The sequence below is a fragment of the Oculina patagonica genome, chromosome 2 (genome assembly GCF_052425735.1).
Source record: "Oculina patagonica isolate OP01 chromosome 2, crgOcupat, whole genome shotgun sequence".
Taxonomy (NCBI): Eukaryota; Metazoa; Cnidaria; class Anthozoa; order Scleractinia; family Oculinidae; genus Oculina; species Oculina patagonica.
Genome location: NC_135759.1, coordinates 12013749 through 12036182, shown reverse-complemented (window position 1 = coordinate 12036182; position 22434 = coordinate 12013749). Strand labels below are relative to the sequence as shown.

At 40.7% G+C, this 22434-nt stretch overlaps 1 protein-coding gene and 1 long non-coding RNA gene across 4 annotated transcripts in view; one reads left to right on the top strand and one right to left on the bottom strand.

Annotated features, from left to right (window-relative positions):
• Positions 1-22434, top strand: part of LOC144639678 (coiled-coil domain-containing protein 172-like) — a 95997-nt gene that overhangs the window by 39787 nt on the left and 33776 nt on the right. For all 3 annotated transcript variants that reach the window (XM_078498973.1, XM_078498962.1, XM_078498966.1), the window contains exon 4: positions 3185-3318. In XM_078498973.1, the coding sequence (XP_078355099.1) occupies positions 3185-3318 (134 nt within the window). The remainder of the gene's footprint in view (positions 1-3184; positions 3319-22434) is intronic.
• On the bottom strand, positions 14638-14999 carry LOC144639867 (uncharacterized). Its single transcript, XR_013568235.1, has 2 exons — positions 14827-14999; positions 14638-14702 (listed from the first exon to the last, which is right to left on the bottom strand). It is a non-coding gene; the product is annotated as an uncharacterized LOC144639867 (long non-coding RNA).

Below are 22434 nucleotides of genomic sequence, written 5' to 3'. Positions count from 1 at the left end.
TCTGAAAAAACTTTTTGTAAAGCAAGAAAATTGCCCGGGTTCTCTGAGTGATCAAGCTTCTCCCTGTGACCACGCAACACAATGCACTGGCGCCCACAGAGCAGAACTGCTCTTGCAATGGATTTGACAATTTGACGGTTTTCTTTAATGCCTTTCTCTCTCTCCTTGTCAAACAAGCAAGCCACTGTATTGCTTGAATTTTCAACAGATTCTTTGAATGCTTGGGCAGCAATCATGCATGGCATCTCTGTGGTAAATCTTTTCAGCGTGTTCAACTAATACAGACGTATAAAGAGCCCATTTCTTAAATGGCTTGGTGACCAGGCCCTGGTTGCTCGATAGCTGGATAACACTATCCACCGGATAAATCGCTATCCAGCAGGTAACTGTTAGCAAAACATACCAGGCTATTCACTGGATAGCGATTTATCCGGTGGATATAGCGTTATCCAGCCTTTGAACAACCCGGTCAGACTTTGTTTGTTGCTTCTATCATTGACAAACAAGGCGCAAGGCACGCAAAAAGCAGCATCAAGATGAGGACTATACTTCAGCCGGGGCGATTCTTGAAATACTCATAGCGAAAAGAGCATGAGCAGTCATTTTCATACGTTCCTGGGAACTTGTAGTGTGCTGGAGGTAAGAAATGCTTAGTTAAAATTGCATATTTCTTTCCCCTTGACAGGGCTCTCACTGCATCCTTGACTTCTTTAGTTGACATTGCAGCCTGGATGTAACGACCAATATCTTCAAAACCATCTGTGGAGTCAAATGTCAAATTTAATTCAGTCGTCGTCGTTCTTTACGTTTTTACCATGTACGATTGAACTTCTCATGAACCTTATTCGCTGAATCGATCCACACGTGACAAGTTTGATGTTTGGCCCGGGCCTTAAAGCTTAAGTTTTGCCGGCTCGTTGACATATATATCCATGTAAAGGCCTTTTCGAAGGCTTGAGCTGCTTTATAATTATGAATATGTGTAACTTGGCCTCTCAGTACGTAACCTACGTTGTTGATCCTTGCGATCGATGTGTAATATAACACATTACAGTATGCGGGCATAAACACGCTTTTGTGGTCTAACATTACGAATTTTAGCCTGAAAGGAATAAAAGTTGAACAATTAGTCACTTACCTTTGGGAAAGGAACTTTAAATAGAAGCTGATCGTCCGGCTAATCGTTTAGACGCCATTTTTTAAACTCTATACTTCATGTAAGGTTCTCGAATTTCACTTGTACCCATTCCCAATACTTTTAGCGTTTTCTTGCAGGGTAATTTAAAAGCTGCAATGTTCACTCAAAGTTTGTTTTCCATTCCCCCACTATTTGCTAAAAGCTGAAAATCAACAGTTTGTGTTTTCAGTCCTCCATTATTGAGCTCCTGGGACCCCCTCTCCTACGTGCCTGCTAAGCCTTTATGGAAATAGTAGGTAGCTTTCACTTGAAGTTTGCCATTAGTTCAGCGTAAGTTTTGGTGTTGGCATGAGGTCCGGCACTAACTTGTAAAAGCGTTGAACCTGTAATCGAGATAAGGCATCTGAAGTGGAATTTAGTATCCCAGGGATGTGTACAGCCTTCAATACAATGTTAAACTTGTAGTAGATGAAGAAAAGATAACGAAGGAAGGACAATGGAACCGGAGATCAGAATGTGCATGACTGATTGATTGTCACAATACTAAGAAAACACTTCGTGAGGCCAGTGAGGGAACCCACACTGTGATTGCCTTCGTGATGGCGTAAATTTCTTTGTATGTTATATGAAGCGACGAGTGGGAACACTGACATTGTGAAAGGTTTCATTCCAATCAGAGAGAAAAGGACCAATCTTATGATTAAGAGAAAGTTCATGGTCCAGCTCTCTCGCCACCGTGAGAGAGCTGGTTATCGTAGATCTGGCTGTAACGGTTTCAGAAAAACCAATGTTTACTCCGGAATGAATGTTGTGTAATAAATCATTGGCGAGCGTTTGATCAGGGTAACGTGCAGTCAATCCAGGTAGATAGATGATCTTCATTTAAAAACACGGTCAAATTCATCAGCTACAATTAATACAACAATCTAATTAAATACAAGAAAGGTGGGAAATATAAAAAGATATTTACATATATAAAAAGCTGCTTTCCAAGAATGCTGTGCCCTAGAGTATTTGTTCAAATAGGTAGGTATTTAAATTGCCCAAGGGACTCTGCTTGTCTTACGTTAATAGGAAGACTGTTCCGGAAGATGGCGCCACTATACGTAAAGCTGTTTTTGTAATAGTTAGTGCGCGGCATCGATGTTAAAGGGCGAATTAATGTCTGCATATAACATATTTACAATTTCACAAGCAAATTGCCTTCTTTATTTCCTTTCCTCACACAAGACATTCAAGAGTATGTCACAATGCGATATTAAGTCCTACTCTGTCTAATGTGAATGAATGTGAAAAGAAGGCTGTGTCATGTTATGACAGTGTAAACACGTTTTTGAAATGCTTTTCACCTGCCCAGGCATTTAAACAACCCTACAAGGAAAGATTGACACATGTCAAAAAACTCACACTGCTAGCTGTCTGTATGTGGACAACATAAGCTTGTTTTTGTTTTGCGTGACCGTGTTATTCTGAAAAACGGGCAAAGACCAAATTGAAGTACAATGTTTATCTCACGTAAACAAACCTTGCATGCGAAATTTGGAGCTGTTTTGACAATGTTCAGTTTAGCCAAAATTCAAACTGGCGTTCTTGCCCGCAGCCTTTCGATATGTAAGCAATTGCAAGAAAGTCGGTGACATCATGTAGTCTAATGTCTGGAAATGGACTGTGTCGGTTTCACAAATCGACACCTGTATCAGCGCATTAACGAACACACCAGATCAACGTCTTCAAAACAACATGAGATTGAGCATTTGACCATCACGGACAACTTCTCAGTTCTCTGAAAATGCTGAAAGCTTGAGTGCTTAATCTACGAAATGCTTTACATTGCGAGAAGTTATTCACAGATGACTGATATTTACATACTATCACGCATATTGAAATGAAACCTAATTACTATATTCAAAAACTTGACTTTTAACAACTTGAACATGAACTTTAATCTTGAAAATCATGTTAGATACATTGAAACATAGATAATTGTCATCATTATTAATTTTTCTTCAAAAAAATTTTAATTCTATTTTTGTTCTTCTGATTCAGAGAGGAATTTAAAATGGATGTTGTCAAATTCATTGCTCTATTTGACCTTTGTGGGAGAGGAAGAGAAAAGCGAATAACAGAGGCCACTAAACAGATGGAGGAAGTTAGAAGAAAGGAACAGAGAATGAAAAAAGGCAGGTGAAATGTCTGGAAATGATTTGGCTAAAAGGGGTTTCAAGATCATGAATGTGTCGATCACAGTACCTGCTGGCATGGGTAACCCATGGCAATGGTTAGCATTTATTTAACAAGTAGATCCCACTTGGCCACCTGTTTGTCTTAACCTTATTGCTCAGATGATTTCAAATGAACGTTTTGCTTTTTTTTAATCATGCACTCCTATGATGTGAAGTCTTCTCTAATTTTTTTTTTTTTAAGTTATATTTCACAATACAGATGTGAATTAGTTCCATCCTATTAGACGACAAAGAACTATGACGTTCCAAGAATTATTTTAATTTTATGGGAAACATTTTATGCTCTGTACATCATGGCTTTCCCAAGATCAACAACAGTGAAAACTAAGCATCATGGCATGGGATGCCCACAAATTACTTCCTTCGACAGTCAATTCCAAAATAATTATGCTTAACTGCTGGAACACTACACTACAATAGAGACCTTTATTTCGACTCATATATCGTTCGCTTCTTTCAGGCTCTGTGAGCACGACTTGTAATCAAGTCTACGTAATTTGCATGCTTTGGTTTTGCATTACTTCACCTAGTAATTGGTTTTAAAAAACTCCCGCCACTTTTTCATCATCTCATTTCTCAGTATAGGCTTTTCCAGCCGTTTTCAACACAATTTTGTTTTTTTCTCTGTATGACAGTCACATGCCACCACATGAAGCCCAACAGATACTACAACCCCTCTTTCCTTTGGATTAAAGTGATAACTAGCATAGTTAAGAAACTTCAACATGATTGGAATTACTGTTTGAATGTTTTGACCCAGAAAATTATTTCAACAAGTTCACTGTTCAGTGTTTGCATGCTTTGTCCTGCAAAACTTTTTAACAATGTTCCATTTCTTGCTGTTCAAGTGTCAACAGAGTTCATAATCAGACTAAAGTAGCTCGATCAAAGTGTTCCACTCCCAACATAAATGGAGTTCATAATCATTTAAGGGCTTTCCAAAGCATTTAAAACTTTAATTTTGCTCTCCATGTTCTTACAACCTGCATTCATCAGCTGCAGCTCTTTTAAATGTTGCAAAAGAATAGACACTTTTAAATCGATGGCTGCACAAACCTATGACTCCCTGCCAGACAATGTAAGACACTTGACAGCTTATTTTTTCATTTGTAACGCCCACCAGAAAGTTTACTTCAGAGAAATAAATCGTCATTAATTGTTATCAGGTTTTATATAAATTATATTAATAGTTTCTATTTTAATTTTCTACTATAATTTCTTATTTTAATTGTAAATTTTTCTATTAATACTTCGATCAGGTAGCTCATTTCTTACATTGTAAATGTTATGCTGAGATATTTTAGCCTGAGATATTTTAGCATAATTTTTAGTCACATCTTTGTCATTAAAGATGTGAATATTTTTTATCGTGGTGTAAGATAGGTAATGAACGTTTATTCGTTTGTCTCACGATAGAATCGCTTTGAGATGTTGATCGCGACATTTTGACTGCAATACTGCTAGTCTTCATCAGGCGATGAGGTCGATTGTTTACGTGTCGCTATTTATGCACGTTGGTTCGCTGTGATTGGTGCATTTCGATCCTCATTATTATTCTGACTAACAGATGATGTTCCCTTATAGGTCCGCTTTGTAGTTGAACGGCTGTTGTGCTTTCTGATCGTAGGTATCCATGCTTCAGGAATTTCAATTCCGCTATCTCTATTGATGTTATTAGAATGAAGTCTTATTTGGATAGCCTCTTTGACCCTGCGTGTGTATTGGTGAGGGTCACGATCGATAAACGTGACTTGATTCTATAAAGGAATATGCCCCATTTCGTTTGTGTGCTCCGAAACTGCGGAGGTTTGTGTATGAGCAAGCCTTGTGTCTCTGTTGTGTTGTTTTATCCTGTCTTGCATCGCTCTCCCTGTTTCCCCTATATATACTTTGCCGCATTCACATGGAATTTTGTACACAACACCGTCTTGTTTGCCTGGTTCTAGGGCGTCTTTCGGTCGTACTAAGTAAGACCGAAGAGTTGTGTCAGATTTAAAGACGGTCCTCTGATACACCTTTAATGTAGGGTAAAACCGCAGTAGATTTAAATTCCTGTGTGGGTTCGTTGTCGGCTGTTGGTCTTGTGTGACGCCATCTCCTGTGCTTTAAATTTGTTGGTCTGGTCCATTTCTTTCCTTCAGCGGATACTTCTTCACCTCGATCAATTACATTAAATCTTCACCTTTTAGGTGATCTCACTGTGACTTTGTTGCCATTTTTATTGGTGAACTTGTAAGGTGTATCCTGGAAAGTGGTTGACACCTTGTTTTCTTCCTTTGTTTCACCAGCACTTGAGGCACGCCTGGTTAACTCAGGGAACTTCAACCTTATCTCTCTGGGTGTGGTCCTGAAGGCTGTTAGGAAATTCGTCATCTCTACCCATAGCTAGTTCTTTTCTGCTTGGGCAATTTTCAGGGTTTTAAGTAGGCTTTTGTTTTGGCATTCTACCTCTCTGTCGGCCTGGGGCCACAAGGGTTTGGATGTTCAATGTTGTATGCTGTTGCAGCCCCACACAAGACCGAGTGTTTATTTGTCTTTTTGCGAGCACCTACATTCAATATCTGTTAAACTGCAGCTTGCATATGTCACTACTTGTTTACATCCCCCTTTAACTTTCTCTTGTGCCAATCACTGCATCTAGCTACAAGCAACTCTGTTAGCCCAATCCCTTGGGTGGACAATAAGTATTCCATGATCAGTTTTGACATGTGAATGCACACTTGTCCTTGTTCAAGGAAATTCGCTTTGCTTGGATATGATCAAAGGTTTTTCTCAACCAGTGGCATCATGCTCTTCAACAGGGCGATTGCTGGATAGAATGTTGGTATAGCTTTGGTGCATTCCGGTGATGTTTCTGGACTGTTCTTTTAAATCAGTGTAATGAAACCCCTATTTTAGATCAAGCTTGATGAATACCTTGCTCCCATTGAGTTGGTAGAGGGCATCATTTACTGTGGGTATATATATATGGTGTGGCATTCCCTTTATTATGGCCTGGTAAGCTTTACTCATGTCTACACAAATTTAGAGCCAAATAGATGTCTAGCCTCCACAAGGCTTACGGACTATGACGACAGGGCTTACCCAAGGGGCTGGCCCCTCAACTGGCTCAATACATGTCATGGTTTACAAGTTCTTCTAGTTTCTGTTCCATGTTCTCTCTTAATCCAAATGATACTGGTCTCAACTTTTGAGCAATTGGTTTGACTGATTCATCAACATGGGTTTTAGTCTAAAGTCTTCTGCATTTTCCAACCCCAACAAAAAATCCCTCATATTCTCTCAGTAAGTTTCCCTCGCTGACAGTGTTTCTCTCAATTTTCAATTTTACCAGTGTTCAGAGGTCTGTCGACTGAGTATCGACCTTGTTTACTCTTCCAACATCAAGTGACTTACTCTTTATGTTCTTTTTTTGTGAGCACTTTCCATGTGTTTCTTTCAACAACATTGCAAGTGGACCCTGAATCAACAAGCACACCATCCAGCTGTACTGACCCCTCCAAGCTCAATGGCTACTGTTGGTGCGTCTCTGCTACCTGATTGAATTTTGAGTCTTCGTCCTCAGTGAAGTGGTGAACACTTCCTTGGTGTTTTCTTTCTTGGTGTTTTCTTCACTCTTTGTTCTACAAAACTTCATAAGGTGTCCAGTCTTCTTACCTTTTTAGTAGGTTAATGCTGATCTGCCGACCGGTTAGCTCAGTTGGTAGAGCGACGGACTACAGTGCGGGAGGTCTCGGGTTCGAGTCCCAGACCGGACCAACACTCAGGGTCTTAAAATAACTGAGGAGAATATGCTGCCTTTGCATTTACATCTGCAAATGGTTAGATATTCTAGTCTTCTCGGATAAGGACGATAAACCGTAGGCCCCGTCTCCTGCATCTTCAGTGTTATGGTCAGCAGGGGACATAAAAGAACCCACACACTTATCGTAAAGAGTAGGGCATGGAGTTCCCGGTGTTGTGGTCTGGTCTTTGCCCCTTGTACTGTGCTTACTGTGAAATGCTCGGAGATATTAGCTATTTAAGCTACTCTTCAAATCCGAGGGTAAACAAAGTAATGATGATGATGATCTGGTTCTGGGTCTTGTGCGAAATGGCCCTCTAATCCCAGATTTGTTCCCAGTCCCTACTTATTCATTCTCAAAAATTGTGGGGCAGGCTGGGAAGTGCAAAGAAAAAGTAGGGACTGGGAGATAATGTTTTCAAGATGCAGCCAGAGAACTGGATGCCAGCCCAAAACGGGCGGCACGGGGGAGTGAAGGCGGGAACAATAAAAATAGAAGGGCTATGAACATCTTTGGAAATAATAAATTCCTTGTTTCTCCAAAAACGGAAAATTCCCATTAGTTGAAAGTGTCATCACCTTGACAACGGCCAATCATGATTATTTCCAGGCACTTCTTGCGATTTGCACGAGTTGTCTCCACTATTGACTTGCTGTGATTCATGATGGAGCGGTTGTTAGATTGCTTGTTGGAGACATTTCCACATGTTTCATCGCTTAAGGTGGCCCGCGGGTATTTATGAGGCTGACAGTTCCCTTTTTTAAGCGCGTTTTAAAACGGGAAAACGTGAAGCGATTGCTTAGATTTTTGAGAATCTGAAAAAATAATGCTTAAATTATATAAAATGATAAATTTTATGGCGATCTAACGCGATTTGTTAAAGTTATGAGCGATTTTTTGAAGCCTTCGTTTTTAATAAAATGCGATTATTTTGAAAATGCCACGGTGAATTTTTCTGTAATTACCCCGAAACGCTGCCAAACAGTTGAAGTTTACTCACAACAACTTACAGGAAAATCCACTCCGTAGATTTCCTGAACGAGCGACATCTTTATTTTGCCTTTAAAAACTGTTGTGCTATGCGTCTGACTTGACCGTCGCATAAATTTCATACTTATACTAACAACCCAATACCAGCCAGTTTTGAGTCTGTTGTCACCTTAATCTTGTGTGTAAAAGTTAAAAAGATCGTGTATATACATCAAATGTTAGCAGTCAATAAAGATGGATGGTTTTCAGTCGAATTTTTGAAAATATCAAACAAATGACGTTATTTAAAATTGCGGAAAATTTGTCGATTTGTTTTTCATTTTTTTAAAGCTGCAGCTAGAACAGGATATTGCAAAGATTTGTGCCGAGTTTCAGCGTGTTCCTATCATACGGTTTAAAGAATTTCGGTCGGAAAGTCAGGTACGTTTACTTTCCAAGATTTGGTCGCTTTGTAAACCCCGCATTTCGAATGAAATTATACTGTTGTTTTTGAAGAGAGGCGTTGCTTTCAAATTCCGCACGATCTTCTGCCACTTGGAAATAACACAGCCTGAAATAGTTACTACTAAAATGACAAATACCGTTCATGTAACATGTATTCCCTGAAGGTAGAAGATCGTGCGGAATTTGGAAGTAACACCTCTCTTCAAACAACAACAGAATAATTTCATTCGAAATGCGAGGTTTACAAAGCGATTAGAACTTGGAAAGCAAATGTACCCGACTTTGCGACCTTCAACTGTTTGGCAGCGTTTCGGGGTAATTACTGAAAAATTCACCGTGGCATTTTGAAAATAATCGCATTTTATTAAAAACGAAGGCTTCCAAGAATCGCTCATAACTTTAACAAATCGCGTTTGATCGCCATAAAATTTATCATTTTATATAATTTAAGCATTATTTTTTCAGATTCTCAAAAATCTAAGCAATCGCTTCACGTTTTCCCGTTTTAAAACGCGCTCAAAAAAGGGAACTGTCAGCCTCATAAATACCCGCGGGCAACCTTAAAGTTGAGCAGAAAGAGGCTGTTGCCCACCTTCGTTCGAAGGACATCATTTGAATTCTACTAACTGGCTTCAGAAAAAGATTAATCTACCAGCTGTATGCTATGGCAAAACAAATGTAAATAGATGGGAATATTGTTGTACTTGTTGTTTCCCCCCGAAAGCATTATGAATGACGATTATAATCTTAGAGATATTTTTATCAACAACTGACAACATGCTTCAATCGATCAGCAAGATGAAGAAGTGCAAATTAGTTTTCGGAACAGTGGAAGACTTTTTGGATGCAAAGTTCCAAGATATTTTAGAGGACAAAGATCGTGTGCTTCACAATTGTGAATTCACCTTCGCCTTTTGCTCGACAAATAACTTTTCTAAAGAGATATACGATGTCCGGCCTGCCAAAGCTTCCCAAGCAAATTGCAAAGGAGCACGCAAATATTCTGCAAACGTTGGAAGGGCCACTTCGTTTTGGCTTTCTGCCTGCCTGGTTTTTTTTGGGATAAAAGAAGTTGTCTGAGACGACATCCTCAACATCGAAAACAAGTGTAGTTGTGTCATTAAAGATGTGAATATTGTTCATCGTGGTGTAAGATAGGAATGAACGTTTATTCGTTTGTCTCACGATAGAATCGCTTTGAGATGTTGATCGCGACGTTTCGACTGCAATACTGCTACTCTTCATCAGGCAATGAGGTTGATTGTTTATGTGTCGCTATTTATGTACGTTGGTTCGCTGTGATTGGTGCATTTCGATCCTCATTATTATTCCGACTAACAGATGATGTTTCCTCATAGGTCCGCTTTGTAGTTGAACCGCTGTTGTGTTTTCTGATCGTAGGTATCCATGCTTCAGGAATTTCAATTCCGCCGTCTTTATTGATGTTATTAGGATGAAGCCTTATTTGGATAACCTCTTTGATCCTGCGTGTGTATCGGTGAGGGTCACGATCAGTAAACTTAACTTGATTCCATAAAGGAAAATGCCCTGTTTCGTTTGCATGCTCCGAAACTGCAGAGGTTTGTGTATGAGCAAACCGTACTGTATGTCTCTGTTGTGTTCGTTTATCCTGTCTTGCATCGCTCTCCTTGTTTCACCTAAATAATTATACTTTGCCACATTCACATGGAATTTTGTAAACAACACTGTCTTTTTTTTTTATTTTTTTTTTATTTTTTTTTTTTATTGATTGATTGCTCACACATTTACAAACATTACATTAACAGCGTTATTATTACACTACTTACAGATATTATTTGCACAAAAAAAAAACTAACAATACATTACGAACTACAGTTACAATACAATGTAAGTTAACCTTATTAGAAATAAAAGAAAAAAAGAACTTACAAACACTAGCCTATCTTATACCTATAGAAAATAGTCCACGTAGCATTTAAACAAATATTTTTTAGGAGAGTAATATTGTATAATTAAGGAGATCGGAAGAAAAAAATTACTACTAACAGGGTCAAACCAGGACTGAAAAGTTAAATTTGATTCAGTTTTTTTTTTATATATATAATTTTTTAATTTGAAAGGTGGCCGAGGAGAGGTTTCCATTTCTCTGAAGAAGAATTAGGATCATTTTTTTCAATTTCATAGCTTTGTTCATGAGATGCAAGAAGTGGGAAAGATTAGGGATTTCGTTTTTTAATTTACAGACCCAGATACAATATCTGCTCATCAGACAAGAGAAATTAATTTGCAACTTTGCATTTGAGGTGTCTGGCTTTAGGCCGAGAGCAATGGTCATGTCTAATTTATTCCCTTTCTGCGTACATAGGGATGTCTGAAGCCATTTAAAAAAGCTTTCCCAAAAACGAGTGGTCTGGTTGCAATGCCAAAAAAGGTGGAGCAAAGTTTCTGTTTCCTTTTCGCAAAAGGAACAGCGGTCACTGTCTTTGACTTTAATTTTATACAAAAAGGAGTTTGTAGGTAGACGTCGATGAAGAAATTTAAATTGGAATATTATTAGTTTGGTACTTTTTGAGCAAATCTTTGTGGATTGAAAAGCTCTTTTCCAGTCAATTTCACCTTTTTCCAAGTCGCAATCTTTGTGCCATTTCGCCTGAGAAGTTTCCGGTGTTTCGCTTTTAGTTGCAACTAGAATTTTGTACGTTAAGTTGCTGGGTTTTTTTGCCTTGAGAAAAATTTTAATGAATGGTTCAATCTCATATTTTTCGGGGCTATCTATGTTTTCTTTGAAACGTTTTCTTAGATTCTTCAGCGTGGCAATAATCCCCCCGAATGCTAAAGGGCAGGCTTTGAGTTCAAGTTTATGGGAACAATAAACTGATGTTAATGAGACCTGAGAGAAACCACTCAAGACAGCTAGGCACATTTGGTTTAGTAACACTTTATTCAGAAACTACTCGTATGTTAAACGATAAACACTCCTATGTTATCCGATATGTAATCCCATAGCTCTAATGCCTCGCATACCTAGGAATCTCATCATGCTCCGATCTCTCTAGTATCACTCGATCCCAAAGTCCAAGCACGGGCGACAACAACGAGTTCCTATGTTTAACAATGCATCCTTTAATATTTTAGCTGATCCAATGTAGATCTATATCTGTAAATGCAGGCCTTACAATGGTTCCAATCAGCTCTCTCACGTGCCCTCTACATGCCCCTTTCCTCTAGTACGAACACACACGCCTCTTGCAATCATTGTTTGCTTCGTGCAGATCCTCACAAGTTCTTTTTTGTCGGTTCGCGCCGAAGCTCTTATTGGAAAATAATCTAAGCTCACCTCTCCGTATTTCATATCATCATGCCAAACCGAGGAAGACCTACCACTCGGAAATCAGCCAGGACCCGCCAAGGTCCCGCAGCAACCGCACAAACGCCTGAACAGACTAACTTTCGGTTGATGGCCACCGAGGCCCTTCGCCTCCTGCTGGCACAACAAAATCTTACTCAGACGGGCACACGCCAACAGCTCATAGCTCGTCTCGAAGCGAACCAAGAAGTCCCCAACCCGCAAAGCGGCTCAGACGTTCCTGTAATTCGTACGGTGCAAGACAGCACCCTGGCCCCACAAGCCGAACTGGCGCAGTTAATCGCGTCCATCATCGACGAAAAACTGGCTTCCCGACAAGATGGCGGTCATCTACAAATTCCACGCGCGACGACATGCGCGAGGCCCCGCGAAGGACATGCTGTGGAACCCAGTCTCACGCCATTTCAAGATGGCCGCCAACAACTTCAAGATGGCCGTCAACAACAACAAAGCCTCCCCACGCCTCAATCGGCCTTCCCTGCTCTTCCACAACCTGGTGTATTATTCAACCCATCCGATCCAGTCACCGTCGCTGCCCTCCTTCCGGATTTTCGCCAACCGTCCATCGCAAGCCACCTGACGAAGACCACAACGACAGCCATCACGAACGGTGAGTACGTGGACTTTGCTACTCTCCTCCCCATATCGTCTCTCCTAGAGGACGCCCTGAGCTCCCAGCTCAAACTCAAGGTCGGGGAACAAGGTCTCACCATTCCCCTTCCCTCGGCATCCAAACGCCCCAAAATCACCACCATTGAGAAATGGCTCGATGCTTTTGCCATTTTTTCATCAGTACTGGTCGCCTCTTACCCCTCGCGCGCCACCGCGTTAATTGCTTACCAGCAGCTAATTCGGGACGCGGCGAGGAAATTTCCCGGGATGTCCTGGTACGTCTACGACGTCGAATTTCGGCGCCGCGCCTCCCACAACCTCTCCCTCAACTGGGGGGAACGCGACGTCCAGCTATACCTGGATACATTCACGGGCCTTCAAACATCGGGCTGCAGATCCTGCAGCAGTTCCGATCACCATGCTGACTCTTGCCCTCTGTCTACCCCCAGGACAAGGAGTGCCCCCACCCAGTCTGACCTGTGCTTCAACTTTAACAATGACCGACCCTGTGCCCACACCCCATGCCCTTTCAAGCATCGATGCAACCACCCTGGATGCTATGGCACTCACTCACATTAAACAAGCCTTACGAGGGAGCTCCGGACAATTCTTACATCACTGAGTGTGGTTTTCGATCCAACAATTACTATTCCCACAGCTTCCGAATCGGAGCTGCTACTTCCGCAGCCTCAGCAGGCATCCCCTCATGGCTAATTAAAGTCCTGGGAAGGTGGAGCTCAGACTGCTACGAACGCTACATTAAGACTCCAAAATCTTCTATTTTAGCTGTACCAAAACTGTTAGTAAGCACTTGTAGCTCTCACTAATCCTTCAATAATGAGTATAGCTTGGCAAACAGTCCTATGTAAGACCAAAAAAAAAAAAAAAAAAAAATGTAGGAGCTGGAGGCTCAACTCTCACCTGAGCGTTGGGTCTCCACTCCCTATTACTGTGGGGGAACTGTGTCCCCTTGCTCGGCAGGCTCCACAGTTCGTGGCAGGGAAGTGCACCCTTTGGCTGCACTTTACCCCACAGTAAGCCTCTAGCCCACTGGAGACAGGTCCGGAGAAATATCCATTCCAGGGTGGCTACCCCCGGTACCACCTGATCTGGCTCCCCCTCCTGGTTCCCACAATCCCTCGGGAATGTGGGATATGGGCCTCACCCCTGGAGGCAGGTCCGGAACATTTAACCCAGGGTGGCTACCCCCGGTACCACCTGATCTGTCCTCCCCCCAGGAGGGCTCCCCTCCTGGGCCCCTAGACCCAAGTCACGCTTCCCTGCCACCCTTATTTTACCCACAACCAGTGTGTCATTGTCACTTGTGTATTGCTTTAGCAACAACTCAACCAGCCCTCGAAAAGAGGATCATTAAGTTCAAGTTTATGGGAACAATAAACTGATGTTAATGAGACCTGAGAGAAACCACTCAAGACAGCTAGGCACATTTGGTTTAGTAACACTTTATTCAGAAACTACTCGTATGTTAAACGATAAACACTCCTATGTTATCCGATATGTAATCCCATAGCTCTAATGCCTCGCATACCTAGGAATCTCATCATGCTCCGATCTCTCTAGTATCACTCGATCCCAAAGTCCAAGCACGGGCGACAACAACGAGTTCCTATGTTTAACAATGCATCCTTTAATATTTTAGCTGATCCAATGTAGATCTATATCTGTAAATGCAGGCCTTACAATGGTTCCAATCAGCTCTCTCACGTGCCCTCTGCATGCCCTTTTCCTCTAGTACGAACACACACGCCTCTTGCAATCATTGTTTGCTTCGTGCAGATCCTCACAAGTTCTTTTTTCCCACCCTCCCTCCCATGATTGGAACCCTTGTGTTTCGCCATTTTACCCACATATTCAGCTCTTTACGGTATACTTGGCGTTTGCTTCTATATACAGTGGTTGCTTAAGCCTACCATTCCTGTATTAATGAAAACTAGCGATTAACGTTGTTACTCAGACTTTTGTCCTATTTTATTTACCTTAATCGTATTGGCGTTTGAGATTAAAGGTCGGTGGCAGGGAAGTGCACCCTTTGGCTGCACTTTACCCCACAGTAAGCCTCTAGCCCACTGGAGACAGGTCCAGAGAAATATCCATTCCAGGGTGGCTACCCCCGGTACCACCTGATCTGCCCGGCTCCCCCCCCCCCTCCTGGTTCCCACAATCCCTCGGGAATGTGGGATATGGGCCTCACCCCTGGAGGCAGGTCCGGAACATTTAACCCAGGGTGGCTACCCCCGGTACCACCTGATCTGTCCTCCCCCCAGGAGGGCTCCCCTCCTGGGCCCCTAGACCCAAGTCACGCTTCCCTGCCACCCTTATTTTACCCACAACCAGTGTGTCATTGTCACTTGTGTATTGCTTTAGCAACAACTCAACCAGCCCTCGAAAAGAGGATCATTAAGTCCGTATTTATTCTGAAATTCTTCATAGGAGAGAGGTTTGTTTGCGTCTTTCATGAGAGACCTAATTAACAATTATCCTGCGAAATCGCGCGGAATATCGCCTGATACTTAGCCGACGAGGCCGTAGGCCGAGTTGGCTAAAATCAGACGATATTCCGCAAGATTGAGCAGGATAATTGTTTTATCATTCAACAAATTGTCAACGAAACACATTTTGCAGAAAGAAAAACTGTAATTATGCAGCGCTTTACAAGATTTCGGAATAATCTTCGCAACCTACGTATAACGCAGGATATCTGTTATGTACGGATGACAGATATCGTTAACATTTTGACCATATATGGGCAGCGCGCGCATGTGTTGAATAATAATGGTCGATATTCCATTTGCAAGCCATATTCTCGAAAATAGATGGGTTTGCTGTCTATTCTGATAAGAGAATTATTCCAGAGAGGCTGTGATTGATAATGTTGTAAGGAGGAGATATTGTCAGTGTAATTAACCTCGGCCCAGATCATCAGAATTTCATTAATGAGAAGTGATGCTTGATATCTGTTTTGTTTAAATTTCCAAGAAAAACAGCTTCTCCGCCATATGTTCCAAGTTCTTGTTCAAAGAAAAGTTTCCATTTTCCTAAGTTTGTTTTGTCAAGATATTTTTTAATCCAAATAGTTTTCAAAGATTTATTGAATGAGAAAAGTTCAATCATTTTTAGCCCACCATTACTGTAATCGTTAATCATAATGTTTCTTTTAATTTTATCGGGTTTCCCGTCCCAGAGGAAATGATAGAAAGCTCCATTCAGTTCTTTGATAGCCTGGTGGTTTGTTGGGAGAGAGGAAAGAACATGAACAAGCTGTGAAGCAATTAGGCTCTTTAATATAGCGATTTTTCCAAGTAAGCTTAGCCTTCGGTACTGCCAGTTTCTAAGTAAATTTCGAACTTTCTCTTTTTTTTCGTTTAAGTTCAGCTTTACCGTTAATTCGGGTTCTATTGAGAGCCACACGCCTAATGTTTTGATTTTTAAATGCTGCCATCTGAAACCTTTCTCGGGAAACATAATGTCTTGGCTTCTTGCTTTTGAACCTATCCACAATGCTTCGGGTTTTTTTATTATTGAGTCTGAGACCAGAAAACTTGCTAAATTTTCCGATAACATCGAGCGAAGTTTCAAGCGCGTCTTTTGAGCCGTCAAGGATTAATGTCGTGTCGTCAGCATATTGGCTTAATTTGATTTCTTTTTGGTTGACTGAAATTCCTTTAATATGTTGGTCACTTCGGATTGCGCTAGCTAAAACTTCGACGGAAAGGACAAATAAATATGGAGAAAGAGGGCAGCCTTGCCGCACGCCTCTCTCAATTTTAAAACATTCACTCATCCATCCGTTGTTCATTACGCAACTTTCGATATCACAGTAAAGAGTTTATCCATTTTTGAATGGAAGGGCCAAAGCCATAGTGTTGCAACGTTTTTTCAACGAAAAACCATTCGAGTGTGTCAAAGGCTTTTTCGAAATCTAGAAGCAAAATCAAGCCGGGGATGCTTTGGTCATTGGTGTAATTAATAATACTGTCGATCAGTCGTATGTTTTCGCCGATAAATCTACCTTTAATAAATCCTGTCTGATCGTTATTAATAAGTTTTGGAAGAGTAGACTGGATTCTATTTGCGATTGACTTTGCTGCTATTTTATAGTCACAATTTAACAGAGATAAAGGCCGCCAATTTTTTAATATTTTGAGGTCTGCTTCTTTTTTAGGGATAAGTTTTATTATGCCCCGTCTCTGTGTCATTGCGAGTTGCCCATTCTCGTATGCAAAGTTAAGAGCAGCGAGAAGAGCGCCTGAAATATCATCCCAAAATATTTTATAGAACTCTGCTGGTAACCCGTCAGTTCCAGGGGTTTTGCCGTCGGCCATTTGCTTTAAGGAAGTGAGACACTCTTTCTCCGTGAGTGGGCCTTCACACAAATTGTGTTCTTCTTGTGAAAGATGTATTGTATTTTCGGCCGGGAAAAATTTTTCCATGATAGATGGATCTTGTTCAGAAGTTAGCTTTGTCTCGTACAGATTTTTATAAAAGGAAAGACATTCCTTTAAAATATCTTTGTCTGTCGTGATGACGATGTCATTGTCGGTTTTTAGCTGGCTTATTGTTCCTTGTTTGTAATGTCTTTTTTCCAGGTTAAGAAAATATTTGGTGTTTTTCTCACCTTCATTATGCCATCGACACTGCGATCTTAAAATAGCCCCTTTTGTTCGGTATTCTATTATCTTTTCATGTTGATCTTTTTTGCTTTTCAGCACGCCTAAAAGTTCTTCCTGCTGCTTCGCTTCAATGTTTTTGTCTTCTAATTTTATTTCAATCGCGGCTATGGTCCTTTCTATTTGGTCTTCTTGAAGAGCGCTTTTTTTCTTTCTTTCTTTGGAATAATATAGCGATGATTCTCTCACTTTAAGTTTTATCATTTCCCAAAGGAGAGCAGGAGAGACAAACGGATCATTTGAATATTCGTTTTTTGTTTGTTGGATCGTGTCTTTTATTTTTGAGATGTAATCAATGTCCGATAGAAATGATGTGTTCAATTTCCAGAAACCCGGCCCTCTGGGGTTATAATTTCCATGAGTGGTCCGTTTTGTATCCAGGAACAATGTCTACGGTGTTGACATTGTTTATTAGACTTTGGCTGATCAAGAGGAAATCGAGCCTACATTGAATTTGTAAATTCTTCTGTCGCCAAGTATATCTTTTTCCTCTGGATTTAGTACTCTCCAAATATCTACAACATCCCAGGTTTCGCAAATGCCTTTAACCTCTTCAAGTGAGTTTTTATGTGTGCTGGCACGGCCCCCTTTCTTATCTTTTGAAACATCCATAACTAAATTAAAATCTCCTCCCATAATGATCTCGTCGCATTGGAAATCTTGTAAATAAATGGCTATATCTCTGAAAAAATCAGGTTTATCTTCATTTGGCGCATATAGATTGCAAAGAGTGATGTTCTTACCATTTGTACAAATGTCGCAGATGATGAAACGACCATTAGGATCTGAGGGTGTTTTGGTGATTTGCAGATGGAAATTGTTATTAAACAGGATGCATGTGCCTGCCTTGTTGCTAGCTCAACAACTAAACAGGGCTTTGTATCCCCATTCGGCTGTCCACAAATGAATATTTTTTTCTGTGCAATGCACTTCTTGCAGCATGTATATGGAAAACTTTTTCTTCCTTAGCCAATTAAAAATTTCTTTCCGTTTAGAAACCTCTCCGAGACCCCTTACATTTAGAGAACTAAATTTTAAATCACCCATTCAACATAGATTTCATGGGGTATATGCAGTCCGTTTCAGAAATGTTTGACCCATTCATGAGACCTCTATTATAAATTAGTTTACACTTTTGTATCCCATGAGACTTGTGAAAAATGAGTGTCATTATATTTGCACAATAGGCCAGTAAATCAAACGAACAACAAAAGTTTACATAAACACACACAAACGAAGCGGCTCTTGCAATCGCCCTCGAAATTTTGGATTCAAAACCAAAAGTTAGATTAATTCGGGAGTAAATTGCCTAGAGCTTAATAAAACTTAGCTATTAGGATGCGCTGTGTCGATGTTTACTACCTCAAAGCGATCTACCGTCTGCATAAGCCGTTTTTCGGGCTTATTCTTAGAGGAAAACAAACAGCAGTAATGAATATATATTCTTAAATATACATATACGTTTTCCTATTTCGGGTCGATAACAAAATGTTATTACGAGATTTCTAGAGTTTTTCCATCTGGCCAGAGCTTACCTCTAATGAACAATTTGTCTGGCTGGGCCTTGCTGAAGGCTGCGGGAATCTTATTTTTTTTCGCTTTCATCAGTGTCGGCATTTTGTCGTTTCCTTCTCTGGACGATTTCGTACGGCAGGTCCTGATACATCTTGTAGTTGCTGTCTTTTAGACGTCTTCCCAGGGAAAGGATCTGCTCGCAATCCTTGTATCTTAGAAATCTGGCGAGAATAGGTCTTGGCTCGCCCTCCTTCTTTTTTCCTAACCGATGCACCCGCTGAATTTCTACGATGCTTGCGTTCAAAAAGCCCAGCTCAGTTTCTAAGAACGAACGGAGGACTTGCTCGGTGTCTTCCCTGTCGCTGCCGTCTTCAAATTCGAGGATGTTTTCAAACTTTATGTTCTCCCGTCGCGAGTACGCTTCTAGATAAAGGCGTTTTGTTTCCAAGTCGGCCACTTTTTTATTAAGCGCCTGGTTTTCTTTTTCGAGGTTAGTAAGCTTCAGGTTGATGTTACATTGTGCTTGTTGATGCTTTCAAGTTTAGAGCTGTGTTTCCCTTCAGCGAAGTTCAAACTTTCTTTCAAGTCGTTGATGTCTTTGGTGGCGCTGGCTTGAAAACTTTCCAGAGTTTCAGTTCTCGTTTCTAATTTTAGAAGGGTAGCTTGAATATTGTTAACAGACTGCTCGATAGCATCTAGTTTCCCAAGCTTTTCGAGAATTTGTTGGAGTGTCTCCTGCATTTTATCTGCTTCACTCATGATGCACGGACCCGTTAATGGCGTCTCCTCTTCGTCGTCCACGTCGTCCACGTGCTCTGTGTAATTTTGCGTGTTCCGAGGTTTTTTTTGTTCTGGCGACTCGTTGGTAGAGGAGTTAGACGACCTATTTTTTCTCTTTGTCAACGTTTCATTGGGTTCGGCCATTAAATATTGAAAAATTTTGACGGCCTTGGCGGACGATTTGCCCACGCTGCTTACTCCTTCGAGGCGCGCATGCTCCAACAACAACACTGTCTTGTTTACCTGGTTCTAGGGTGTCTTTGGTCGCACCAAGTGAGACCAAAGAGTTGTGTCAGATTTAAAAACGGTGCGAATGCCTTGTTGTTGTAGGCAGCGGCGAAGAACCTGATACACCTTTAATGTAGGGTAAAACCGCAGTAGATTTAAATTCCTGTGTGGGCTCGTTGTTGGCTGTTGATCTTGTGGTCTTAGTGAGTTTTCGTATGAACGAAGACGGATATCCGTTAGAAACAAATACCAACGATAAATGTTTCTTTTCTTCAGAGATAACTGATGGTTTTGTTATGAGGTGTTTGGCTCGGTCATATAGACACTTAACAATACCACGCTTCACTGACTGTGGATGGTGTGAGTCATCGGCTAAGTATTGATCAGTGTGTGTGGGCTTTCTGTACACACTGGTAGGCCATTTGAGTCCCTTATAACTGACGTGTCGAGAAAGGGAATGTTGTTATCTTTCTCGGTTTCCATGGTGAAACGAATAGTGGGCTGTTGGTTATTGAGATGTTGTAAAAAGCCGTGGACTTGGTGTCGGTCTAATATAGTAAAACTGTCGTCTACATATCGCTTGTTTTGTAAACTGACACTTGTAGTCAATTAAGCAAGCACTTTACCGCTCAAAGTTTATTGGTCTGATTTAATTGATAGGTCAAGAAGTGGAGTTGTTAACTATAAGGCAATAACAAGAGTCTAATAAGTCCACTTTTATTTAAAGATGTCCACAGCCTTTCTATTTCTCTTTTGCTTGCTCCTGCTCCTGCCCCTTCCCCCCACGCTTCTTTCTCATACTCACTTTGCTCGCCGATTCTCTTGCTTTTTTGTGTTGAAAAATAGAGAGGCCATGGACAGTTTATTAATATCGTTGCTGTTTTATTATTGATTGTTGCCAGATCTTTATAATTTCCACAAATCCTTTTAACCTTTTAACCCTTTTGTATGTAACCCTTTTGTAACTGCAGGGCTTCAATTGTCCCTATCTTTCCTATATTTTTTCAATCCTCCTATATTTTCCTATATAGTTTACAAATGCCCTATATTTCCTATAATTTAAAGGATCTCAGTCAGCTACACCTCGAAATCCGTGAATTCTACCATTTTCTATGCCCTCAAAATTATGAAAGTTGCATGATGAAGCTAATTCTTATTTACATTGTTCCCTGTTTTACTCCCACCTTGAAAACAAACACTCCGAATTCCAATTTGAACTTTGATGCATGTATACTTTCTAACAAACGTAGTCAGCCATCATGCCTTATACAGTGGCAGATCCAGACCTTCAGAGAAGGGGGCGCCCGATCATCCAGACCCTAGATAAAGGGGTCACTCTCTAAAAAAAATTTCTCAGCCCTTTGGGCCTCTATTTGTTGTAAAAATAAGGGGGGGCAGGCCCCTCCCCTCGATCCGCCACTGTTATATTTCACGCAAAAGTGTGTCATGAAAGAGATAACCGTAAAGCAGCTTCATGGCCATCTCTTTTATAACATGCTCTGAGTTAAATATAATAATGCCCAAAACCCTGTACTAGCCAGGGTGATTTAATTAAGACTTATTTAGAATACACCAGAGAAAAGTGTTGCTAAGGTTGTGATCTTGCGATGGTGGATGTAATGAGAAGGCCATCTAACAGGCAAAAGCAACAAGCAACACAGGAATTACTAAACAGCCACAAGCAACATGATTAGGGAACTGAAATTGGACAGCAACATGTTTAACACTTAAAAATGGCAGTGACACTGGAAAGTTGTACATTTCCCATTGACCCAATAGTTAAAAAAATTGTCTGGTGAATTTATGATCGATAAAAATTGCATGAAAGTGACCCAGAGTGCAGCAAATGGCATCTCTGAGTGTTTAGATTCTTAAAATTTCACCCAGGCACAGGTATGATGATAATCCAGCTCAATTACTAAACTGCGATACAAACTGCTAAGACCGGGCAAAAAAGAACTAGGGAAGATCAGTCTATTCCAAAAGCGACAGCAACATTTACAGCTGTTGGTTAGGGGGCATCGGTCATTAGAAGCAATGGAACTTTGCAACACTTTACCTCCCCCCCCCCCCCCAACCCCAGCAGTAATTTCCTGTGTCAAGTAGCTTACAAAAAGGCAATAAAGATTCATACAAAGTGTCTTTTGCTCTACACATGTTGAAAATACTTTTTTAAAAATCCCTATATTGCTCGATATTTTTTTAAAATAATAACCTTTGCAATCATATTTTGTTGTTTAAAATGATCCTCGGATGGGTAAATTTTCAATTGCTGGTATTCCCAGTCACAAGAAAATCTAGGAGATGGAATTGTTGCAAAGTGCATATTTGGCACAACTATAAGTATAATATGTCAAACTGAGATGAGGTGCTTCTATGTTATTGTTTAATTCCTGAATCTGCTGCCCAGATTAGGAAAAGGACACGGTCGTCCTCTCAGTAGTAAGAAATATATATAAGCGAGATGAGTGCAGACCAAATTAGAAAGATGCGATTGAAGCTATTAATTATGCCAGCAAAAGAAAAAGGAAAATATTGTTAATGGGGGGTCCTGAAGGGGTAAAATGGAAACTGGGAATTAGGCAAATAGGATTTGGGTCACTGGGAATGGGAATTGCAAAAATGGGGAAAAAAGGTGCTCGAAAGATTCGTCATTGATAGA